This window comes from Tasmannia lanceolata, unplaced genomic scaffold (genome assembly GCF_043159265.1).
Source record: "Tasmannia lanceolata isolate RefF3 unplaced genomic scaffold, GAP_Taslan_0.1 ptg000018l, whole genome shotgun sequence".
Classification (NCBI taxonomy): domain Eukaryota; kingdom Viridiplantae; phylum Streptophyta; class Magnoliopsida; order Canellales; family Winteraceae; genus Tasmannia; species Tasmannia lanceolata.
The window spans coordinates 24,870,211-24,889,164 of record NW_027518695.1 but is presented as its reverse complement, the minus strand read 5'-3'; the positions used below and the strand labels follow the sequence as shown (position 1 = coordinate 24,889,164).

At 39.1% G+C, this 18,954-nt stretch overlaps 1 protein-coding gene across 2 annotated transcripts; it reads right to left on the bottom strand.

The window, feature by feature from the left end:
- Nucleotides 1-7,802: 7,802 nt before the first annotated feature.
- LOC143850772 (myosin-2 heavy chain-like protein) lies at nucleotides 7,803-17,086 on the bottom strand. 2 transcript variants are annotated; one of them, XM_077360023.1, is made up of 6 exons: nucleotides 16,723-17,084; nucleotides 11,380-11,550; nucleotides 10,495-10,656; nucleotides 10,195-10,367; nucleotides 8,100-9,657; nucleotides 7,803-8,017 (listed from the first exon to the last, which is right to left on the bottom strand). In XM_077360023.1, exons 3-6 carry the CDS (start codon nucleotides 10,516-10,518, stop codon nucleotides 7,955-7,957), a joined length of 1,818 nt encoding a protein of 605 aa, XP_077216138.1. In that variant the 5' UTR covers nucleotides 10,519-10,656; nucleotides 11,380-11,550; nucleotides 16,723-17,084; the 3' UTR covers nucleotides 7,803-7,954. The 2 variants fall into 2 exon arrangements, with proteins under 2 accessions (XP_077216138.1, XP_077216137.1); XM_077360022.1 differs by lacking the exon at nucleotides 11,380-11,550 and having other exon boundaries at nucleotides 16,723-17,086.
- Between the last annotated feature and the right edge of the window lie 1,868 nt (nucleotides 17,087-18,954).

Here is an 18,954-nt window from a genome sequence, read left to right as displayed (position 1 = left end):
TTTGTCTTTAAAAATCAAAATTAAGAGATCATATAATGATATCAGCAGCCCCTTGTTTTGAATTAAATATTAACAATTTAACAAATTTGTGTCATCAAGAATGATATTAACACCCCCACTTTTTTGGTATTTGACGTAACGCATAAAGTCGCACGCATATATCTAAAAATGGGTTTTGGTGAGGGCAAACACGTAAAAACCCACAGCCCAAAAACTCAGTTCAAAACGGCGTTTTGCAAACGGACCTCCCCCCCTCCGTTTGCAAAACGCCGTTTTGAACGGAGTTTTTGGGGTGTGGGTTTTTACATGTTTACCCTCACCAAACCCATTTTTACACCTTTGTTTTTTTGGCACAAGTTAAAACGAGAATTTTCGATAGTTTTCCCCGACTCTCACTGTGCTCCAAAAAAAAAAGACACGATACTTGTCTTCAACCTCCAGACGTCTCCCAAGCAACCTCAGACTCTCCAAGCTTCATAGCAGGTACGGATCTCTCTCTCTCTTCTTTCCACTCAGTGGTTTTTTTTTCCTTTTTTTTATCTTGTTAAATCTCAGAAAACAGGGTTTCTAAAAACCCAAAATAGGGTTTTGTGGTTCTTTGTTTGTTGGGGTTTCTGTACTATCGATTTCTTTACTTGAGTAGGTTTTTATGCGAGTCATGCTATTGTGGGTTTTGCGCTGATAATTTTGCGAACATGGATTTATTGAATGGTTGGTGTAGTAGCGTCTACTGTTGGACGAGAAATTAGCCAATGTCTGGTTTTTCAGGTTGACAATGATGGATTGTTGCTGATTGTAGATGATGAATAGTCCTTGTCGCATCTGATTTATTTGTCAACAAAGGGGGTTTATGTGCTTTGAGATTTTCTCTATCAATTTCTATCTTTTGCTTCTATGAGGAAAGCATAATTCATGAATTTCGACCCGGTACATCTGGTTTCCACGGTTTCTACTACTTTTAAAGGGACATAAAGAAGATCTCTTGAGTCTGTATGAATCCCCCCTTCTTTAAATCTTTTGCTATTTATCTTGATGTGTTTATCTCATTCACATTTTTGCCTGATCCGTGCTTAGGTTTATATTTCATCTCACTTTTTGTTTGATGTTTTTAGGCGTAATACGTAGATATCATTTCCTATGATCAGCGTAGGTCAACTATTAGAAGAGGGTTTACTTTGATTTTTTCTGTATCACTCTAGCTTGATACTTCAAAAAAAGGGTTGTCTTTCCTTAATGTTTTTGTATGCTAATTGTTATTCTTTTCATCTTAAGTCGAAGAAAATTTTCATGAAATTCAAATGGACATTCTGTTTTACTGGATTTAATTGAAGGAGCCTTTGTTTTCCGTTTTTATCAACTTGTATACAGGAGCAGGTATTTATTCGAGATTTCTTATTTTGGGTTGTCCTCGATATTTATGCAACCAAGGATTTCTTGTTGTTTCATTTTTTTTCCTCCCTTGTAAGGAGAGATACTTGAAGAACTCATTCAAGATTTCCACTTGGTATGCAATTCTTCGCATCTTACAACATATAAAAGGTGGCCCAGATCAAGGAATTATTTTCGAGCCCAACATCCGCCTGAGTATTTAAATGTGATTTAATTTGGGTGCTTAAATGTGATTTAATTTGGGTGCTATTTTTGTGTGGTCTCAACCATCGGAAAACCCTACTTTGGGGCTTCTTATTTGGGTGCTTATTTAGCTTTTTGTGTTTATACTCTCTATTGTAGCTTGACCTTGTAGAGTTGTGTAGAGAATTTCTTGCTTACGCTTTGAATTTTTTAGATGGAAAGTGATCAAGCAAAAAAATCTTCCCAGACTACAAAAGGGAAGGCAAATGGAAAAGAGATTATTAAGAAAGCTCAATGGGACACTGATAGCCATTATGCTTGGATTGACATATGTAAGGACTTAGTTAGGAGGGGATTTAGACCCGGTTCACACTTGAGTAAGGAAGGGTGGGCGCTAGCAACTGATGGTTTTAATGAGAAGACGGGCAATGGATTCACTAAGGAACAAATGAAAAATCATTGGGACTCGACTAAAAAGGAGTGGCAGTTGTGGCATTCTTTGTTGACCAGTGCAACTGGTTTGGGTTTTGATCATGCGAAGCATTGCATAGATGCATCAGATGATTGGTGGGATACTCAAATTAAGGTAATCAATAAACTTAAACTTAATTTATTTTTATTATAAGTTTTTTTCCATTTCACTAAAATGATAATGTTTCTTTTTTTGTTTTGTGTAGAGAAATAAAAAGTATGCGTGCTTTAGGAGTCGAGCCTTGGAAAGGTGCTGAGATCTTGAGGAGTTGTTCTTAGATGTTTCTGCAACTGGAAGACTTGCATTTTCTCCTTCTGCAAGCCAAGTTGAGACACAAAATAGCAAACCATCTACCCCATTTGATATAGAAGAAGAGGGAGATGAAGATGTAGGCACACCAGTATCTTCGAATGAGCCTGTTTATGGTGAAGATGAGACGGAACCAGATGTAGTAGCAAGGAAGAAAGATCCAAATGTAAAAGAAAGGGTTGCAAGAAGAAGATCGGTTGCAAATCATATTTTCAAAAACTTAGAGCGTCTCGCGACTGCAGTGGAAAGCAGGAGCACGACTACATCTGTCCGTGTGGAGAAGTTTGATGCTGACATGGCTAAAATCGTGAGGCAATTAGCCTTGTTGCCAGGTTATGAGAGGGGGTCACTAAATTTTTATGCCGCTTGCAAATTGTTCAAGGTGAAAGAGAATCGTGCATTGTGGGTGGCTATGAGAGATGACAAAACAAAGATTGGTTGGCTACATTATGAGTTGGCAGTCCCATTGCAACCGTCATTCGATGATGACGATGTTTACTATCCCCAGCCCATTGATTAGTTTTCTATCTGTTGGTTGTGAACTTGTGTTACTTGGATGTTGACAAGTGACGTTATTTTTTATCTTGTGATCGATGGTTGTGAACTTCTGATAGTTTTTTGGGTATTGCAACTTGTTGGTTGTTACTTTTATTTTGAACTGGTTGGTTTTTATATGTTAGTTGAACAAGCTCAAGACAATGTATAACTTTTTCATTTGTATACAATTTATTTTGAACTGTTTTTACACTACAGAGGCCTGGAGCATACCAGTAACATCTTCCCTTGGTGTGCCATACGGGATTTGAATATGCTAGTTGTTGGTTTTTTATTTGCAGGGAATATGGATTCAGGAGATGGTTCAGATGCATCAATTGAATCAATTGGCAGTGACGAAGATTATGATGATGAAGATTTGATGGCCATGGTTGTTGAAGGTGTGCAAGATGCAATTATGTATTATTCTATGTATTTTTGCAAGACACCTTGCCGAACAAGTAAATACATTGGGCATAAATTTATCATGGACCTATTAGATGGTGCACCAAACCGATGCTATGAGCAACTTCGTATGGAGAAACATGTATTTAAGAACTTGTGTAATTTATTCAAAACAAGATATGGGTTAACACCAACGAAAGCAATGTCTATTGAGGAGATAATGGCAATGTTTCTGATGACATTAGGACATGGCGTTTCTAATAAGTATATGCAAGAGCGGTTCCAACATTCTGGAGAGACAATTAGCCGGCAATTTCATAAAATCTTAACTTGTGCAATGCGATTTTCGTCTGATATGATTAAGCCAGAGCCTAATTACAATGATATTATTCCTGCATACATCCAAAATAGGGCAAAATTTTATCCATACTTCAAAGATTGTATTGGAGCTATTGATGGCACCCACATTCAAGTGATTGTGCCTCAAGCAGAGCAAATTCCATATCGAGGAAGGAAATGTTACACCTCAACAAATGTCATGGCATGCTGTGACTTTGACATGTGCTTCACCTTTACATGGGCAGGATGGGAAGGTGCTGCTCATGACACAAGGATTTTTTCAGAAGCACTGCGTACGTCGGATCTTAATTTTCCTCACCCAAGGGGAGTTAAGTACACAAATAATACTATAAATTTAATATAATATAATATATAATATCTTACATAACTTTCTTTTCAAATTTTGATGTAGATAAATATTATGTGGTTGATGCCGGCTACCCCAATATGAAGGGATACTTGGCCCCGTACAAGGGAGAAAGGTCACATGTTCCAGCTTTTCGACATGGTACTCAACCAATAAGTGGTTCAAATGAGCAATTTAATCAAGCACACGCATCTCTTAGGAACATTATAGAGTGCACATTTGGTGTATGGAAAAATAGATGGGCCTTGCTATCCAGAATGCCTAAATTCGATTTAAAAACCCAGATACAACTAATTGTAGCATCAATGTCACTGCACAACTACATCAGAAAGCATGCAAGTCGTGATGAGGAGTTCGATAGAACTGACCATGATGATACATATATGCCTACTGTTAATGTTGGTTTGGGTTATGATCATGCTATGGATCAGAATGATACATTTGACTATGCACATGATGATGCTTTCATGGGTTCGGTTCGGGACAGCATTCGTGATGAATTATGTTCTATATAAATTACTCAATGTGCCACTTTTTAAATTTATTTTTTTGTGAACAATAGTATAACTATTTATGGCAATGATGTTTAATTTTAATTGTGTTGAATGAGATCCTAATGACCTTCTAATATTGGGCCTAATGAGAGAGTAGTTGAGTTACATTGAGGCCAACCAAACAATGCCCTTTTTTGTCATTTTACCACTAAAACTCTGATTTGGGGTATTTGCAACCAAACACACAATACCTCCGTTTGCCGTTTAAAATGCCGTTTTGATCTTGCCAACCAAACACCAAAACGCCGTTTGGCAAAACGCTGTTTTGCAAAACGGCGTTTCAAACGCTATTTCAAACGGTACGCCAAACACACCCTTAGACTTCAGAGGTTCTCATAAGCATGGTTTTAAATTTTGACCGAAATCCGGATTTCGGTGGAGACCGATACCGAAACCACCAAAAACAGAAACGGTAATTTATTTCGGAATTTCGAAATTTCGGCCAAAATTTTGGTTTTTCCAAAATTTGACCAAAAAATCTTTTTTTAAAAATTAATTTAATATTTCACTGAAATTTTGACCGAAAATTTAATATTGAATAAAATATTGGTTTCGATTTTTGTACCAGATTTCGACCGAAATTTTAAACCTTACTCGTACGCATGGTTTTAAATTTCGACCGTGGGACCGAAACCAAAATTTGGCCATTCGAAATTTCGAGAAAATGACCATTTTTTTTTTAAAGTGTTACAAAATTTTATCCAGAATTTCGGAAATTTGGTCGGGAATTTCGAACTGAAATACGGAATTTCGGCCTGAAATTTCAGATTTCGGTGAGGTCCGAAATCTTTACCGAAACCGAAATTTAAAACCTTGCTCATACGTGGCCAAGTCAGACCCTCGGATACTGATTTTTTCAGCCGTTATATTGGGAATATTCAGAAATATTCAGGAATAATATATTCGAGAATAATATATCCGGCATATTAAGCCTAATACGACATTTATATCTAGAGGAATGATAGATGCAATCGGTTGAACTTAATGACGTGGATCTATTCAAAGGTCCTTCTTTAGCCCTTGTTTAAAGAGGGCCCTTGCATCTATCATTCCTCTTATATCTATTATTACGGGATTTGATAGGGTCCATCGCAAAGGGCATTTCGTGGAGAGCAGCCACATAAGGTCACTTTCCAACAGATTTCATGGGGTGGCTCCTCTCTCAGCAACAAACGTTTTGTGAAATGCCCTTTGCGATGGACCCTAGCAATTCCCTGTTATTACCATTATCATATAGCTAGATGGGTGTTTTAGTGTTCATGCAGACGTGAATCTAGCAATTCCCTGTTATTACCATTATCATATAGCTAGATGGGTGTTTTAGTGTTCATGCAGACGTGAATCTTTTAAATATGGCAATATTTAAAAGGGAGATGATAAATTCGCTTCACCTATAGGTTGATTCACACCACTTCAACGTGAATTGACGTCAAAAAGCATCATCTCGCTTTTCAACATTAATTCACATTAAAGGAGTGTGAATCATCCCACAGGGGGTGTGAATTTATCATCACCCTATTTAAAATCACTTTTATGGTATTTCCTAAAGGGAGATGATTTTTTCACTCTCCCCGCATTACGTGCACGTTCCCCTTATAATCTGATTTGACGTGAAAAGTGGGCAACTTTATGTCAAATCACATTATAAGGGAGCGTGCAAGTGATGCAGGGGGGGGTGAAAATATCATCACCCTTCCTAAAATGCTAAAATGAAAGTATTCATCCTAAAAGACACTTTTATGTAGTTCCTAAAAGACATTTTGTGGGCCTTACTTCTGCCCCAATTATGTGAAGCCCAACCTTAGTTCCGGCAATGTGCCATTAAGAACGCCTTGGTCAAAGTATTCTATGCCCTTGATCCATCAAGCCTGTTTAGGGTTCTAGTAAATCGTATAATAAGAGAAAGAAGTCTTTGGCTGCTCTCAAGACCATTCTCAAATTCTTCTAAATACTCACTTGACGAAGCGCGCAAGCAATCTCTCTTCTCTTTCTATTAGGGATAGGAGTTATAAGCTAAGGTCACATTCTTTAACCCTTCTCGGCAATGTTTCAGTGCTTTTTTGCAAGGCTTTAATATACGGTTTCGATTCCGGCCTCAAAAACATTTTGGTTTCCATACGAAATTTCTCCCCAAAACATATAAAATTACAGAAACGTTTTGGTATGAAATTCGAAAGGGAAATGATAAATGCGCCCCTTTTCATCACTTGGGACACCCAACAACAATGTATCAATGACTGCAGAGCCGATGTACTTCACGTCATAAAGATTCAACGGATTTGATTGCCATGTGATGAAAAGGGCGCATTTATCATTTCCCATTCGAAATTTATATAAGATTCTTTACTAGTGATTTTTCTTTTTCTTTCGTTGTTAATTTTAGGTAGAGAAGTTATAAAGGGGAGTGTTATAGATGTTTGCATAAGTGTAGAAATGAGGAGAACGTTGAGAAGTATAAATTAGCTAAAAAAGAAGCTAAGAAGGTATTAAGGGAAGCTAGAGACAAGGCCTATGAGACAATAATCAATCTAGATAGAATGGAGCACAATGCTGCTGTGAATCAGGGACTCATTCATGCTTGAGATTTACATGTTATGATATTAAAGAGTAAAGACATTCACATCAAGGTTTTCAAAAGTAAGCCACTGAGGTGCCCCTCAATTGAATAGGAGAACTAACTATACCACAAGAAAAAGTGAATATTGTTTGCCCCATATTTGTTTAGAACATGTTTGGCAGCCATGGAAGTTTTTTTTTTCGCGGAATATTAGTTTATCAAGCGGTGAGGGAGGGAGCAAAGGAGGGTGAGAGGGGGAAGAATTGAGAGGGCATGAGTGAGGGGAGAGAGTGAGAAGTGGCTGGAAAACAGGGACAAAGAAAAACTCTACTCAAAACAGAGTTTTGTTGCCTGCTCAATCCAACAACACCCCCCCCCCCCCCCCCCTGTCCACAATATGAAAAAAAAAAAATCACAGTTGCCAAACATGGCCTTAGTGTCATTTTGATTCACATAACACCATGTCCTCCCCATGGTGAAATAATATATTACATTATTACAATCATGAGTCCAAACCCAAAGTTTGAGAGCAGACTCGTCAAAGAAATGAGCTCCACAAAACAAGAAGTCTGTCAGGTTGCTCACCTTTAGATTTGCTCCTTTTCAAGAACACACAACCCTACTGGTTGCCGCCCTTTACATGCTGAAATGTAGATTGCAGTGCACAACTTGGCACCTCAAAAGATGAAGGCGGATTACAAACATGAGCTAATCTTAGTACAAAATGAACAATGATCCACAGAAACTTGGAAAGAATACTGTTTTGATTCATTATTTTGGGAACAAACATAAAAGAAATTTTAACATCTTCATAGGAGCAGAACCATAGCAACAAAAAGTCAGTATCAGATAGGATCTATGCCCTTTGATCGCCTTCTCTCCTCCTCTTCAGCTCTTATCCAAGCAGCCTGCAAACACATATATAATGAGATAACTTGGAATTGTCTACAACACTTAAAGATATGAAATAAGAATTAACAAGTAACTTGCCTTGTCTCGCTCAAGTCTCGAGAGATGGGGCCTTATAGAATTTCCCAAGCTCAACCCTCCCCATGCTTCTCGCATCTCTCTCTCCCTAGCCTCTTGACGAGTTTCTGCATGTTTGATATGATCAACTACTGGCTGTTGAGCTGGGTGCGACTTTGTTTCAAGTCTTGATGGGTTCTTTGTTTGAAGAGCTGCCATTTTTTCCTTTTCAAGATTAGAGACATGCTTTACTAGAACCTTGTCTAAGGCCTCTGAAGCTGTAACTTCAATACCTTGCTTCTTTTGGTCCTTTGAAATTATATCACTCTTCCCTAGTGCCAATGCTTGCATTTTTTCCCTCTCCAATCTGTGCACTCGCTTGACTAAGATCTTGTCAAGGCCATTGTCTTCACATGACTCTTTCATTCCTTTTCCATCTCGAACTGAAAATGCCTCTAGCACCTCCAGTTTCGCCTTTTCAATTCTTGACATATGTTTAACTGTAGAGCTGTGCTGTGGCAACCTTCTTGTTATCTGATCCATTTCAACTTGCATAGGAATGTTCAAGTCTATATTTTCTTTACACATTTGTGGTCTTTCCTGCATGTCTCCCAACCTTTCACAGTCCTTTTCAATTGTCTTCTGTAATTTTTTTGCCTCTTGAATCTCTTTTTCAAACCGTGAAGTGTGTTTTATAAGGATACTTCCTAAATTTGGGACAGCCTCAGATAGAGTTGCAATGCCATTTGAATCAGCCCTTTTGCTTTCAGAAATGTGCCCATCCATGGTTTTCCTTCTTTCTTTCAAAAGATCATTTTTTCTCGTGTTCTTAGCTTCTTGAACCTCTCTTTCGAGTCTTGAAACATGCTTCACTAAAAACTTGTCCAAACTGGGAAGTTCTGTCCCGCCTTGCTTCCTTTTCAACTGAGAAGTTACTGCTGGGCCCACAGTACAATCAGTGTTAGAGTCAGAGCCATTTTGCTTACCATTTTCTACTTCAAGAAGAGCAGCATTCAAGCCACACGTTGCAACAATAGCGGCAAGAGAAGAAAGTTCGTCTTCTTTCAAACGTTTAAGTCTCTCAAGCATTATGCCAACAAGCTTTTCATGATGCCCTTTCTTATTTTGTTGAATTTCAATGTTTGATGCATTTATGTCATTATAACTAAAACTGGCATTTGATTCTGATTCCAATTCTGACCCGGCATCTGATTCACATTCGGAACATAAATCCGATAGTTCTTGATTAGTTTCACTTGCATCTGGATTTTGACTGATCTTTCGTAGCAAGTCTCGAAATTCATCTTTATTTAAAGAAGTGGGACAATGTGCCAACTGTATGAATGCAGTCTTAACCGCTGCTGCAACTTCCTTATCTACCTCGAAAGCAGTCTCAAAAGACGCAGTTACAGTGTGAGTGGAACCTCCTCCAGTAGTTGGGGAAGTTTCTATTTCACATGGTTGCCGTGGACAATCGGGTCTGTCATACATTGTCACTCCCATTGCTGCCGCCTCTTCAAAAGCTTCTGCTACACTTTTCTCTGCTTTCACAAGTTGGGATTCTGCCTCTTTGCTTGGAATCCTGAGAAATACTTGAAGTGAGCAAGAAAATACCAAGTTCTTGTATGCCTCTTTTAATTCTAATATCGTAATAAAATAAAAAGCTATCACAAATATCTCCGATATTTTCAAGATATTTTTATCGTGACATTTTGATAAAACAACAAAATCCCAAAATAATCCCGAGATATTAAAATTATGGTGATATTTCCATTTTTATCATAAAGTATCGCGATAATTTCACGATAAGCAGACCGGGGCAGGAAACAAAAGAAGAAAAGGGAAAGTAAGGCTTGATTGGCTAAGGGACAGAGAGGCAAGGGACATAGGTAAGGAAAAGCTCTTCAATAGGTTCTTATCCCAATATTTTTATTTTATATATTTTTAAAAATTTTATATATTTACATATTTTCTAAATAATTTTATTTTTATCCTTTTTCCCGATATAACCCTGAAAATATATATATATATATATATATATATATATATATATATCCCGAGATTTTCCCTTGCCAAGAAATTCCCGAGAATGAAATTTGTGACATGGATAAAAAGTAACCTGGCTGCTCGAAGTATTCGACACCAAGATGCTTCCACCATTGCAGCTTTACGAGCCTCCATAGCTTTACGCGCTGCCTCTCTAGCTGCAATCTTTTCTCTCTCTATCCTCGAGTAATGAGGATTTGAATCACCCAGAGTTTCACCAAGAGATGAATTCATGCCTCCTACTTCCTGCGACAGAGATAGCTAAGAAACTTTAGAACTCCCAAAAAATTTGGTTTTTATGGGAAAATCAGAAATAACCTTCTGATCTTTTCATAAAAAAAAATTTCTGGATAGGGAAGGAAAATAAGAAAACCTGCAGAAGCCTTATCTTCCTCATCAAGAAAGAGTCAGTCTTTTTCCGAGGGAACCAATTGAGTGGAGAAGCAGCTCTTCGGCGAGGAGGCTTCTTGATTTGTGATGCACATTTGTTGACAGAATTTAAGACCGATTGGCAAGTCTCTTTCGATGCGCTATTCTGCAAGAAAAAAAAACAGAAAATTTTGACAGTAAGGATGGAAGTTCTTTACCATGCTGCAAATTGTCCATCAAAATTTTATTGCATATACTATATAAAAGAATGTCCCATAAAAACTGAGTACAGCTGTTTTGATTGACATATATAGGTATGCGGGAAGAGAGTACAAATGGTAAAAACTGCATGTGTGACATAATTGGTAGAAGTATAAGCTTCCATGTCATAACTTTCTGCATGCTTATTATCGGCGGAAGCTTCAGTTTCTTAATTAGTAGAGTTCAAGCGTACATAGAAAGTGAGATATGATATGGCTGTTGGTCCTTAGAAATTCCAATGTCCCCAAATAAATTTAATTGTATTCTCACAAGTACATTTTAAGAAGATACATCCTATTAAAGGGATACACCTTGCGCCTCCCCAGAGAGCAAAATATGCCTAAGGCATTGTATGTGACCACCTTTGTTGGACATCTTTATCCTAGTGAGTTTCTCTAAGGCATTATATGTAACCTCCTTTGTTAAACATCTTTATCTAGTGAGTTTCTCAAAGGCATTGTATGTAAGCTCCTTTGTTGGACACCTCCTAGCGAGTTTCTCCAACAGGACCTTGACATGCGTGCATCTTTCTTCATATTTTAATTGAGTCGGAAGTGGGGCAAGCATGTGATTCATCCCTTTTCTTTGTCATTGTATCTACCACTTCCATCCTCAGAAAGAGTGTCACCTCAGCCCCTGGATATGAGCCTCTCCATGGGGACTTGCTCAGTACATGTGCCTCTTTTTTCACATGTATGCTGCTGATGACTTTGCTTAGATGGGGGCACTGGCTTTATCCCCTTCCTCTTTCCTCATTGTTCTTTCAATTCGCGGGGGGGTTGGAATAGTCAAGATACGCCTGCATCATCATCCATTGCTGTATAAGAAAAAGTGAAAAACTATTCCTTCTTGTAATGAATCATAGCACAAATCCAACAACGCCATTGGAGAGGAATGAATAAATATTTATGGTTATGGACCTACTCACAAGATTTAATGGGCACAGACAATTCTTCTTGTTGATAACATGAACTAGTCTTGGCTTGCGGCTCAGTGGAAAGGAATGAACAACCATTTATTGTTATGAAACTACTCATACATATCACTCTAACAGGCAGAGGTCCCCAAAAAAGGCATTAGAGTCTTGGTAACTTCTCATGTGATTAGCCTAGATGCAGCGGGCGTAGGGCTCTCATCTATTATAGGGCTCTTATGCGTGCCTCGTAGCTATGGACGACTCAAGTGTACAAGTCCCGCCAATAAAGCGTGAAGTGAAGTGTGATCCGATTAGATAGTTTGATTAAGTCTCCCGCCCAACTCCCCAAGGGAGGAGGCAACAACCTCCCCTCAACCAAAGGGATTGTACTAAACTAATTGACCGACACAGACTGAACACTTGCCTTACTAACGGATATGACACAAAGGCCCAGATTATGGACATTTCTACTTCATCAATGATTTGGACGTTAATGACATTTCTACTTCATCAATGACACAAAGGCCCACACGGATTATGGACATTTCTACTTCATCAATGATTTCCATCCTATGGTTCACGTCCAACTCCTATGTTCGGGGAAGCCTTAGCAGCCATAAGATCTCTTCTAACAGATTTAGCCTCTTTCTCTTTGCTATGAAGCAGCTAGTAACCCTCACCACAACCATTATCCCCTCTGTCTTTCTGGCTCTCATTCTGATTCTCACTTCAAGTAGAGTAGGAACTGGGGCTAACACCTTTGGGAAAATAAAGGAGTTTCCAATCACCCAATATGTGTATGATGAGGGGTATTGCAGTCTTTGTGCAAGGTTGCCCTACTTTGGGCCTATATATATACATCATTTACATGGGAGGACTCCTTACTAAGACTCTCCATTCCTCTTTTTATTCTTCTCTACCTTATCTCCATTTCTAACATGGTATGAGAGCTCTAGGGTTTCTGATCCTAACCCTAATCCATGTCATTCTCTCTAGGTGTATATCCCTTTAATAGGATGTATTAAAGGGATTTACACCTAGAATGACGTGGAGAGGGAGGAGTCCCTCATGTCATTCTCTCTTGTATCACTCTCGGTACCCATCTTGCCCACTCTTAACGTAAACCCAAAACAAAAATCAATTTCGCATCCCCCCAAAACAAAAATCCATCTCTCTCCACTCTCTTTCCTAACAACCCCACAACTAGGGGTGCAACTTGGGTTTTCTGGTTGAGTTTTCTCAACTAGGGTTGAGTTCGGGTCGGGTTCGGGTTGAGGGCTTGAGCAACCCGACATTTTTAATCATGTTTTTTAGTTTTTAAGCTTAAAATCTCAGGTTGGGTCGGGTTGAACTCGGGTCGGGTCGGGTTCAGGTTGGCAAAAAGGGTTCCTCGGGTCGGGTCGGGTTGGCTTGAACCTCGTCGGGTTGGAACTCGGGTTGGGTCGGGTTCGGGTTGAGCAAATGGTTGGTCAGGTCGGGTTCGGGTTGGCCTCAGCCCGACCCGAGTTGCACCCCTACCCACAACCCCACTCTCTTTGCCGTAAGCTCTCTCCCACCCCATTCGGCTTTGCCCGTAAACCCATTTTGGGTTTCTTCTCCATCCAAAACCTCAAATCCTCCTCCACCACCTATTCTACCATATTCTCCATCCAAAACCTCAAATCCCTCCATCCGTTTCTTTCTTTCTTGTTTTTTTTTCTTATTCTAAATCCTAAATCCCTTTCTTTTTTTTGTTCTAAATCCCTAAATCTCTTTCTCTAATGAATTCATACCCTTGTTGGGTTCTTTCTAGTTCTTTAAACATTCTTCATGGTTTAAATCCTCCATTTCTTTCTTCTTGAAATCCTCCTCCCATTTCTTTCTCTCTCTATATATTCTATCGCCTTTATCTTAAAGGTGCACACCAAGTGTGTGGTGAAATGTCTAAGAGAGGTGTTGTCTATATCCACCTAAAACAAAAATCCATCTCTCTCCACTCTCTTTCCTAACAACCCCACAACCCCACTCTCTTTGCTGTAAGCTCTCTCCCACCCCATACGGCTTTGCTGTAAAAACCCATTTTGGGTTTCTTCTCCATCCAAAACCTCAAATCCTCCTCCACCAGCTATTCTACCATATTCTCCATCCAAAACCCCAAATCCCTCCATTAGTTTCTTTCTTTCTTGTTTTTTTTCTCTTATTCTAAATCCTAAATCCCTTTTTTTTTGGTTCAAAATCCCTAAATCTCTCTCTTTTGAATCCATACCCTTGTTGGGTTCTTTCTAGCTCTTTAAACATTCTTCATGGTTTAAATCCTCCCTTTCTTTTTCTTTCTTGAAATCCTCCTCCCTTTCTTTTTCTTTCTTGAAATCCTCCTCCCTTTCCACTCCATCTTAATCTTTGTTTTTCTCTCTATATATTATATGGCCTTTATCTGGATCTTAAAGGTGCACACCAAGTATGTGGTGAAATGTCCGAGAGAGAGGTGTTGTGCGTTGAAGTTGTTCTTTTCGTTGCAAGTTCGACCTCAACTTGAGGGGGAGTGTTGAAGACCTCATGTCGTTTCATGGACAAAGTGTTGTCGAGTGTTATCTTCGTGTTGTCTTGGTGTTGCATGATCTAGTTTCGTCTTCTTTGTTGGTAGTTCATTGGTTGGTTGGTTTCTTCTCTGTGTTCTTCGTTGGTTCCTTCCATGCTTGGTGTTTCTTGGTGGGATTCCTTTTATGTTGTTCACTCTTCTTTGTTGGTGATTTGTTGGCCGGTTGGTGGCTTCTTTGCGTACTGATGTGTTGCCTAGTTGGTGATTTGTGAATGGTTGGTTGATGTTTGGTTGCTGATTTTTTGGCTGTTTGTTGGTGTTTAGTTGGTGGCTTGTTCCCGCTTGGTTGGTGGTATGTGCGCCCTATTGGTTGTTGCTTTGTTTGTTTGTTGGTTATTTGGTTGGTTGTTGGTTGGTTGTTGTTTGGTTGGTTGTTTGGTTGGATTGTTGGTTGGTTGGGTTATTGTTGGTTGTTGTGGTTGGTTGTGGGTGGACTCGCTTTACGAGTCGTATTGTTGATGCTTCTACATGGTGAGTGTAGTTGCTTGACGTACTTTTATGCCTTTGTTGTGGTTGTAGTGGTTTGCGTTGCAATCCATGTCGTTGGTGGACTATATGCCCGGTCGTTAGTGTTGCTTTCAGCCTTGTCGTTGTTGGTGGCTATATGCCCTATCATTTGTATTTGCATTCAGCCTTGTCATTGTTGGTGGCTATATGCCCGGTTCGTTTGTGTTGCATTCGGCCTTGTTGGTGGTTGGTGGTTGGTAGCTATATGCCGAGTAGTTAGCGTTGCTTTCGGCCTTGTCGTTGTTGGTGGCTATATGCCCGGTCGTTGGTGTTACTTTCAGCCTTGTTGTTGTTGTCTAGGCGACGAGCTGTTTAGCCGTTGGTGGTTGGTTGTTTCTCTCAGGCGACGTGCTATTTGGCCATCATTGGTTGGTTGTCGTGCGCTCCTTTGTTGAGCTCTAGTTGTTGATTGTTGTTGTGATGGGCTGATTTTCTATCACCCTGTTTGTTGGTTGGTTGTTGGCTCTTCTCACCTTTCTGGTGGTTGAAGTTTTGGCGATGTATTGTCCCGCTGATGTCTACTCGTGGTGCTTCGCTGTTATATTCATTGTGCACACCTTTGGTAAAGGTGTGCATATTTTGTTCATGCTTCGTTGTTATTTCCCCCCGAGGCGCTTCCGTTCGATCGTTATTAGTATACAGATTTGATCTTTGTGCTCTGATTCGGGGGGAGGCTCTGTGGTGATCGCTCTAATGGTAGTAGTGCTGATTCAAGGGGAGCTCGTTGTTTTTTATTGCCGTTGTCCCTTTTTTTTTATGTCACTATGTATTTATCACACCAGCTTGAGGGGGAGTGTTGTGTACCATGCTGTCTTTATCCATGAGTGATTATCCTTTTTTGTTGCATGGGTTTTAAAGTTGTTTCCATGGGCATTGTAGTTTTCTTCGTACCAAGCTGGAGTTCCATACTTTATACACTCCAGCTTGAGAGGGAGTGTTGAAGGGTATGTAAGGGTAGTTCAGGTATTATGTGTATGATGAGGGGTATTGTAGTCTTTGTACAAGTTTTCCCTACTTTGGGCCTATATATACATCATTTACATGGGAGGACTCATTATTGGAGACTCTCCCATCTTCCCCATTCCTCTTATTCTTCCTCTCTACCTTATCTCCATTTCTAACACTACCTTCATCAATGGGCGCTCGGTTAAACTGTTAGGATCACACCAATCAACATGCTTTTTGACCTTTGGAGATCCCCAAAGGGGTACTCTATCACATGAATTGTTGTATACACTGCCCTAAGGTGGGACCGATGTACCATGTTCTAAGATGTACTATACCATTGTATGAGTATCTGGTAGTGCCTAACACAAGCATTCCTCCTATTGCAAATATCTAACATCTCATTTGAGACCAAGTTATTTAACCATCTTTTGTCTCCAAGACATTCAAAATTCAAACAGGATTTCTAAACACAGTTTGCTCTTCTTCTTTGTTTTTCAGTAGTTGTTTTTCAATATGCAAATCTCAACGAGACTTCAACGTGGAAATCTACCAATCGATTTTGTAGCCCAAAAGGGCAAAGCACCCTCTCTCTAGTCTGGATTTAGATATATATATCTGAGAATTTAAGAATATAAGTGATAAGTACATTCAAATCTGTGTCTCTGTTTTTTCACATCTTCGCAAAAATTAACTAGATTTTAAGCTCTAAACAAATCCAAAAAGGGCAAAAATCTGTAACTGAAAAGAAATGAAGATTCCGCATAAATCAGGAATGCCCGTTTTGGTTCCCTATCCCTTAGGGTTTTTACTCCTTGGAATCAATATTAATGGCCATAAAACCCTAATGACGAAAATGACGAGCAACTAATTAGAAAAAACTCTCATGAGCAAACCCTAGATACTAAAGAAGATGAAACAGCATATGAAGAACAAAATAAAACTCATCTTTCATCCATTACAAAAATAAAATTCATCTTTCATCCATTAAAAAAATAAAATTCATCTAGCAGTTCGAGAATTACCTTTCCTATCTTTGGCGTTGCCACTCCGGACTCTTCAGTATCATTCGCCTTCTTTTCGAGATCCATGGCTGGATTTCTTAGAACCAGATCTAAAAAGCAGATTCAGGATCCAAAAAAAAACACGAAGAAGAGAGATTGAGGGATCTAAGGACAAAAAGCTCTTTAAAACGGGATCAATCTCGAGAAGAGATCACGAGAGGATAAAACCAGAGGGAAGAATGTAGGGTTTCGATTTTATGGATTGGAGATGGAAATGCGTGTGGAGTTTCTTTCTTTCTGATAAGAGAACAAAAAATGGGGTATTTATAGGCAAAATTCAAAAAGGGTTCTTGTAACGGCACAATTTTGAAACGCATCTCCAACGTTAGTTTTATTTGTAATTCTTTTTGGGGAATGATATTTGTCCCCCCAATTGGACCGATAAAATCCCCTGTAACGGTTTCTACGAGTGGTTCACTGCTTGAGGATAAATTCACCCCCTTTAACATTTTTCTTTGCCTTAAAAACTTGACGAACAAACGTAAGTTTGCTTCGTTTGGTTGCATAAAAGCTCGGTCGCCGTTTGGATTTGGCATCCCATTCCATGTTTGGTTGCCAAAATAGCATTGGACTCTCTTGGATTTTACTCATGTAATAATTACTTGTGTGATGATGTGGATTTCTCGTCCCCTTTAAAAGCAAATCCTTGCAAAGATAAAAAAATTTGGTTGAATTTTCTAGGGAATGATGCTCTCTCTTTCTTTTCTTCCCTCTATCCCTATATTAGTAATGACACCCGTACATTTTCTCCTACTTTCCGAGGATATGCCGTGCAACCAAACACTGGTTCACTATTCTCCGAAGTAATTCTAGACAAATTAAAATGCTTCTCATCCTGTTTGACTCCCTTTAACTTCATATTCTACTACTTTTCCGAGCCATCCCTAGCAACCAAACGGAGCATTTTAAAGGGCTGGATCTCATCCGGTAGGGGGGATATCATTCACCTTCTTTTTGTCCGACTACATGTACGATCGCTTATCAACGTTAGGATATATGTATGTAATCTGGATCGTTGATCTAGTGGATCATCATAATTTAATCCACATGGTTGTAGAATTGTGCAGAAAGGATGTCATTTCCAGAAGATTAAGGCATAGAATGCTCGAGATTTTCTTAAAAATCCTCAATGATAAGATCAATGTTTTGGGTCATTCGATCAAACCATAACAATTTGTCAATTTTTCTGTTTTAATCTTTATAATAAGGGAGACTTGCTAGGCAATTTCAAGTGAAGCCATTTCACGATTGACTTTTGCAAGAGAGAAGAACCACCTCATGTGAATTAAGTGAACAAGACAAAATATGTTAAGAAGTGAGCTCGTGTGGCCATTCGCTAGTGCAAAGTCCACCATGAAATAGTTTTATGTGAAAGTGCCTAGCAAAATCCCCAGGCAATTTCGCAGTAAGCCATTTGAGGCTATATGATATTTTCACCCCCACCCCCCACGCCCCGCGGGCATTACGTACACACCCTCCTTAGAACCTGATTTGATGTTAAAAGTGGGCAACTTTATGTCAAAAAGGGGGTGTGCAAGTACTGCAGGAGGGTGAAAATATCACCACCCTCTTTGCAAAGGGAATAGCCACATAGGGTCACATTTTAGTAGATTTTGTCTTATTATTTTAATTCATTTGAGGTTGTTATTTTCTCCTTCAAAGTATACCCATAGACTCACCTAGTTTCAGAACTACTCATAATTTTCAGTTTTAGTGTTTTATAATTCTTTACATATAGAAAAAGTTCAAAGCGCATAGAGGAAGGATAAAAGAAGATGTCCGAACCAGGTGCAAATTCCTAAGTTGTAGGTATAAAAACTAAGAGGAATGCTTCAGCAGCACCCAACCACTTTTGTATTGCTGGCCCCACCTAAGATTTATCTAAACCATCCATTTTGTAGGCCTCAATTAGGATAATGGCCTAAAACCCAACCCGATGAAATGCCAACCCAACCCAAGCCAAAATAGGGTTGAATCCGTCAGGTTTGGGTTGAGCCCGACCCGAGTTGCACCCCATAGAGAGAGAGATTTTTAGAGGATTAATGTGCCTTTATCAATAAGAAAGGGTAAATGGGTAAAAGAAAAAAAATTAAAAGCTAAAGCTATTTAAGGCACAAGACCGTTCTATTTCTAATTACTACAATTTTGGGGAATTTTCCTCGTTTTTTAGCCACATCTCACCCTCTACTCATT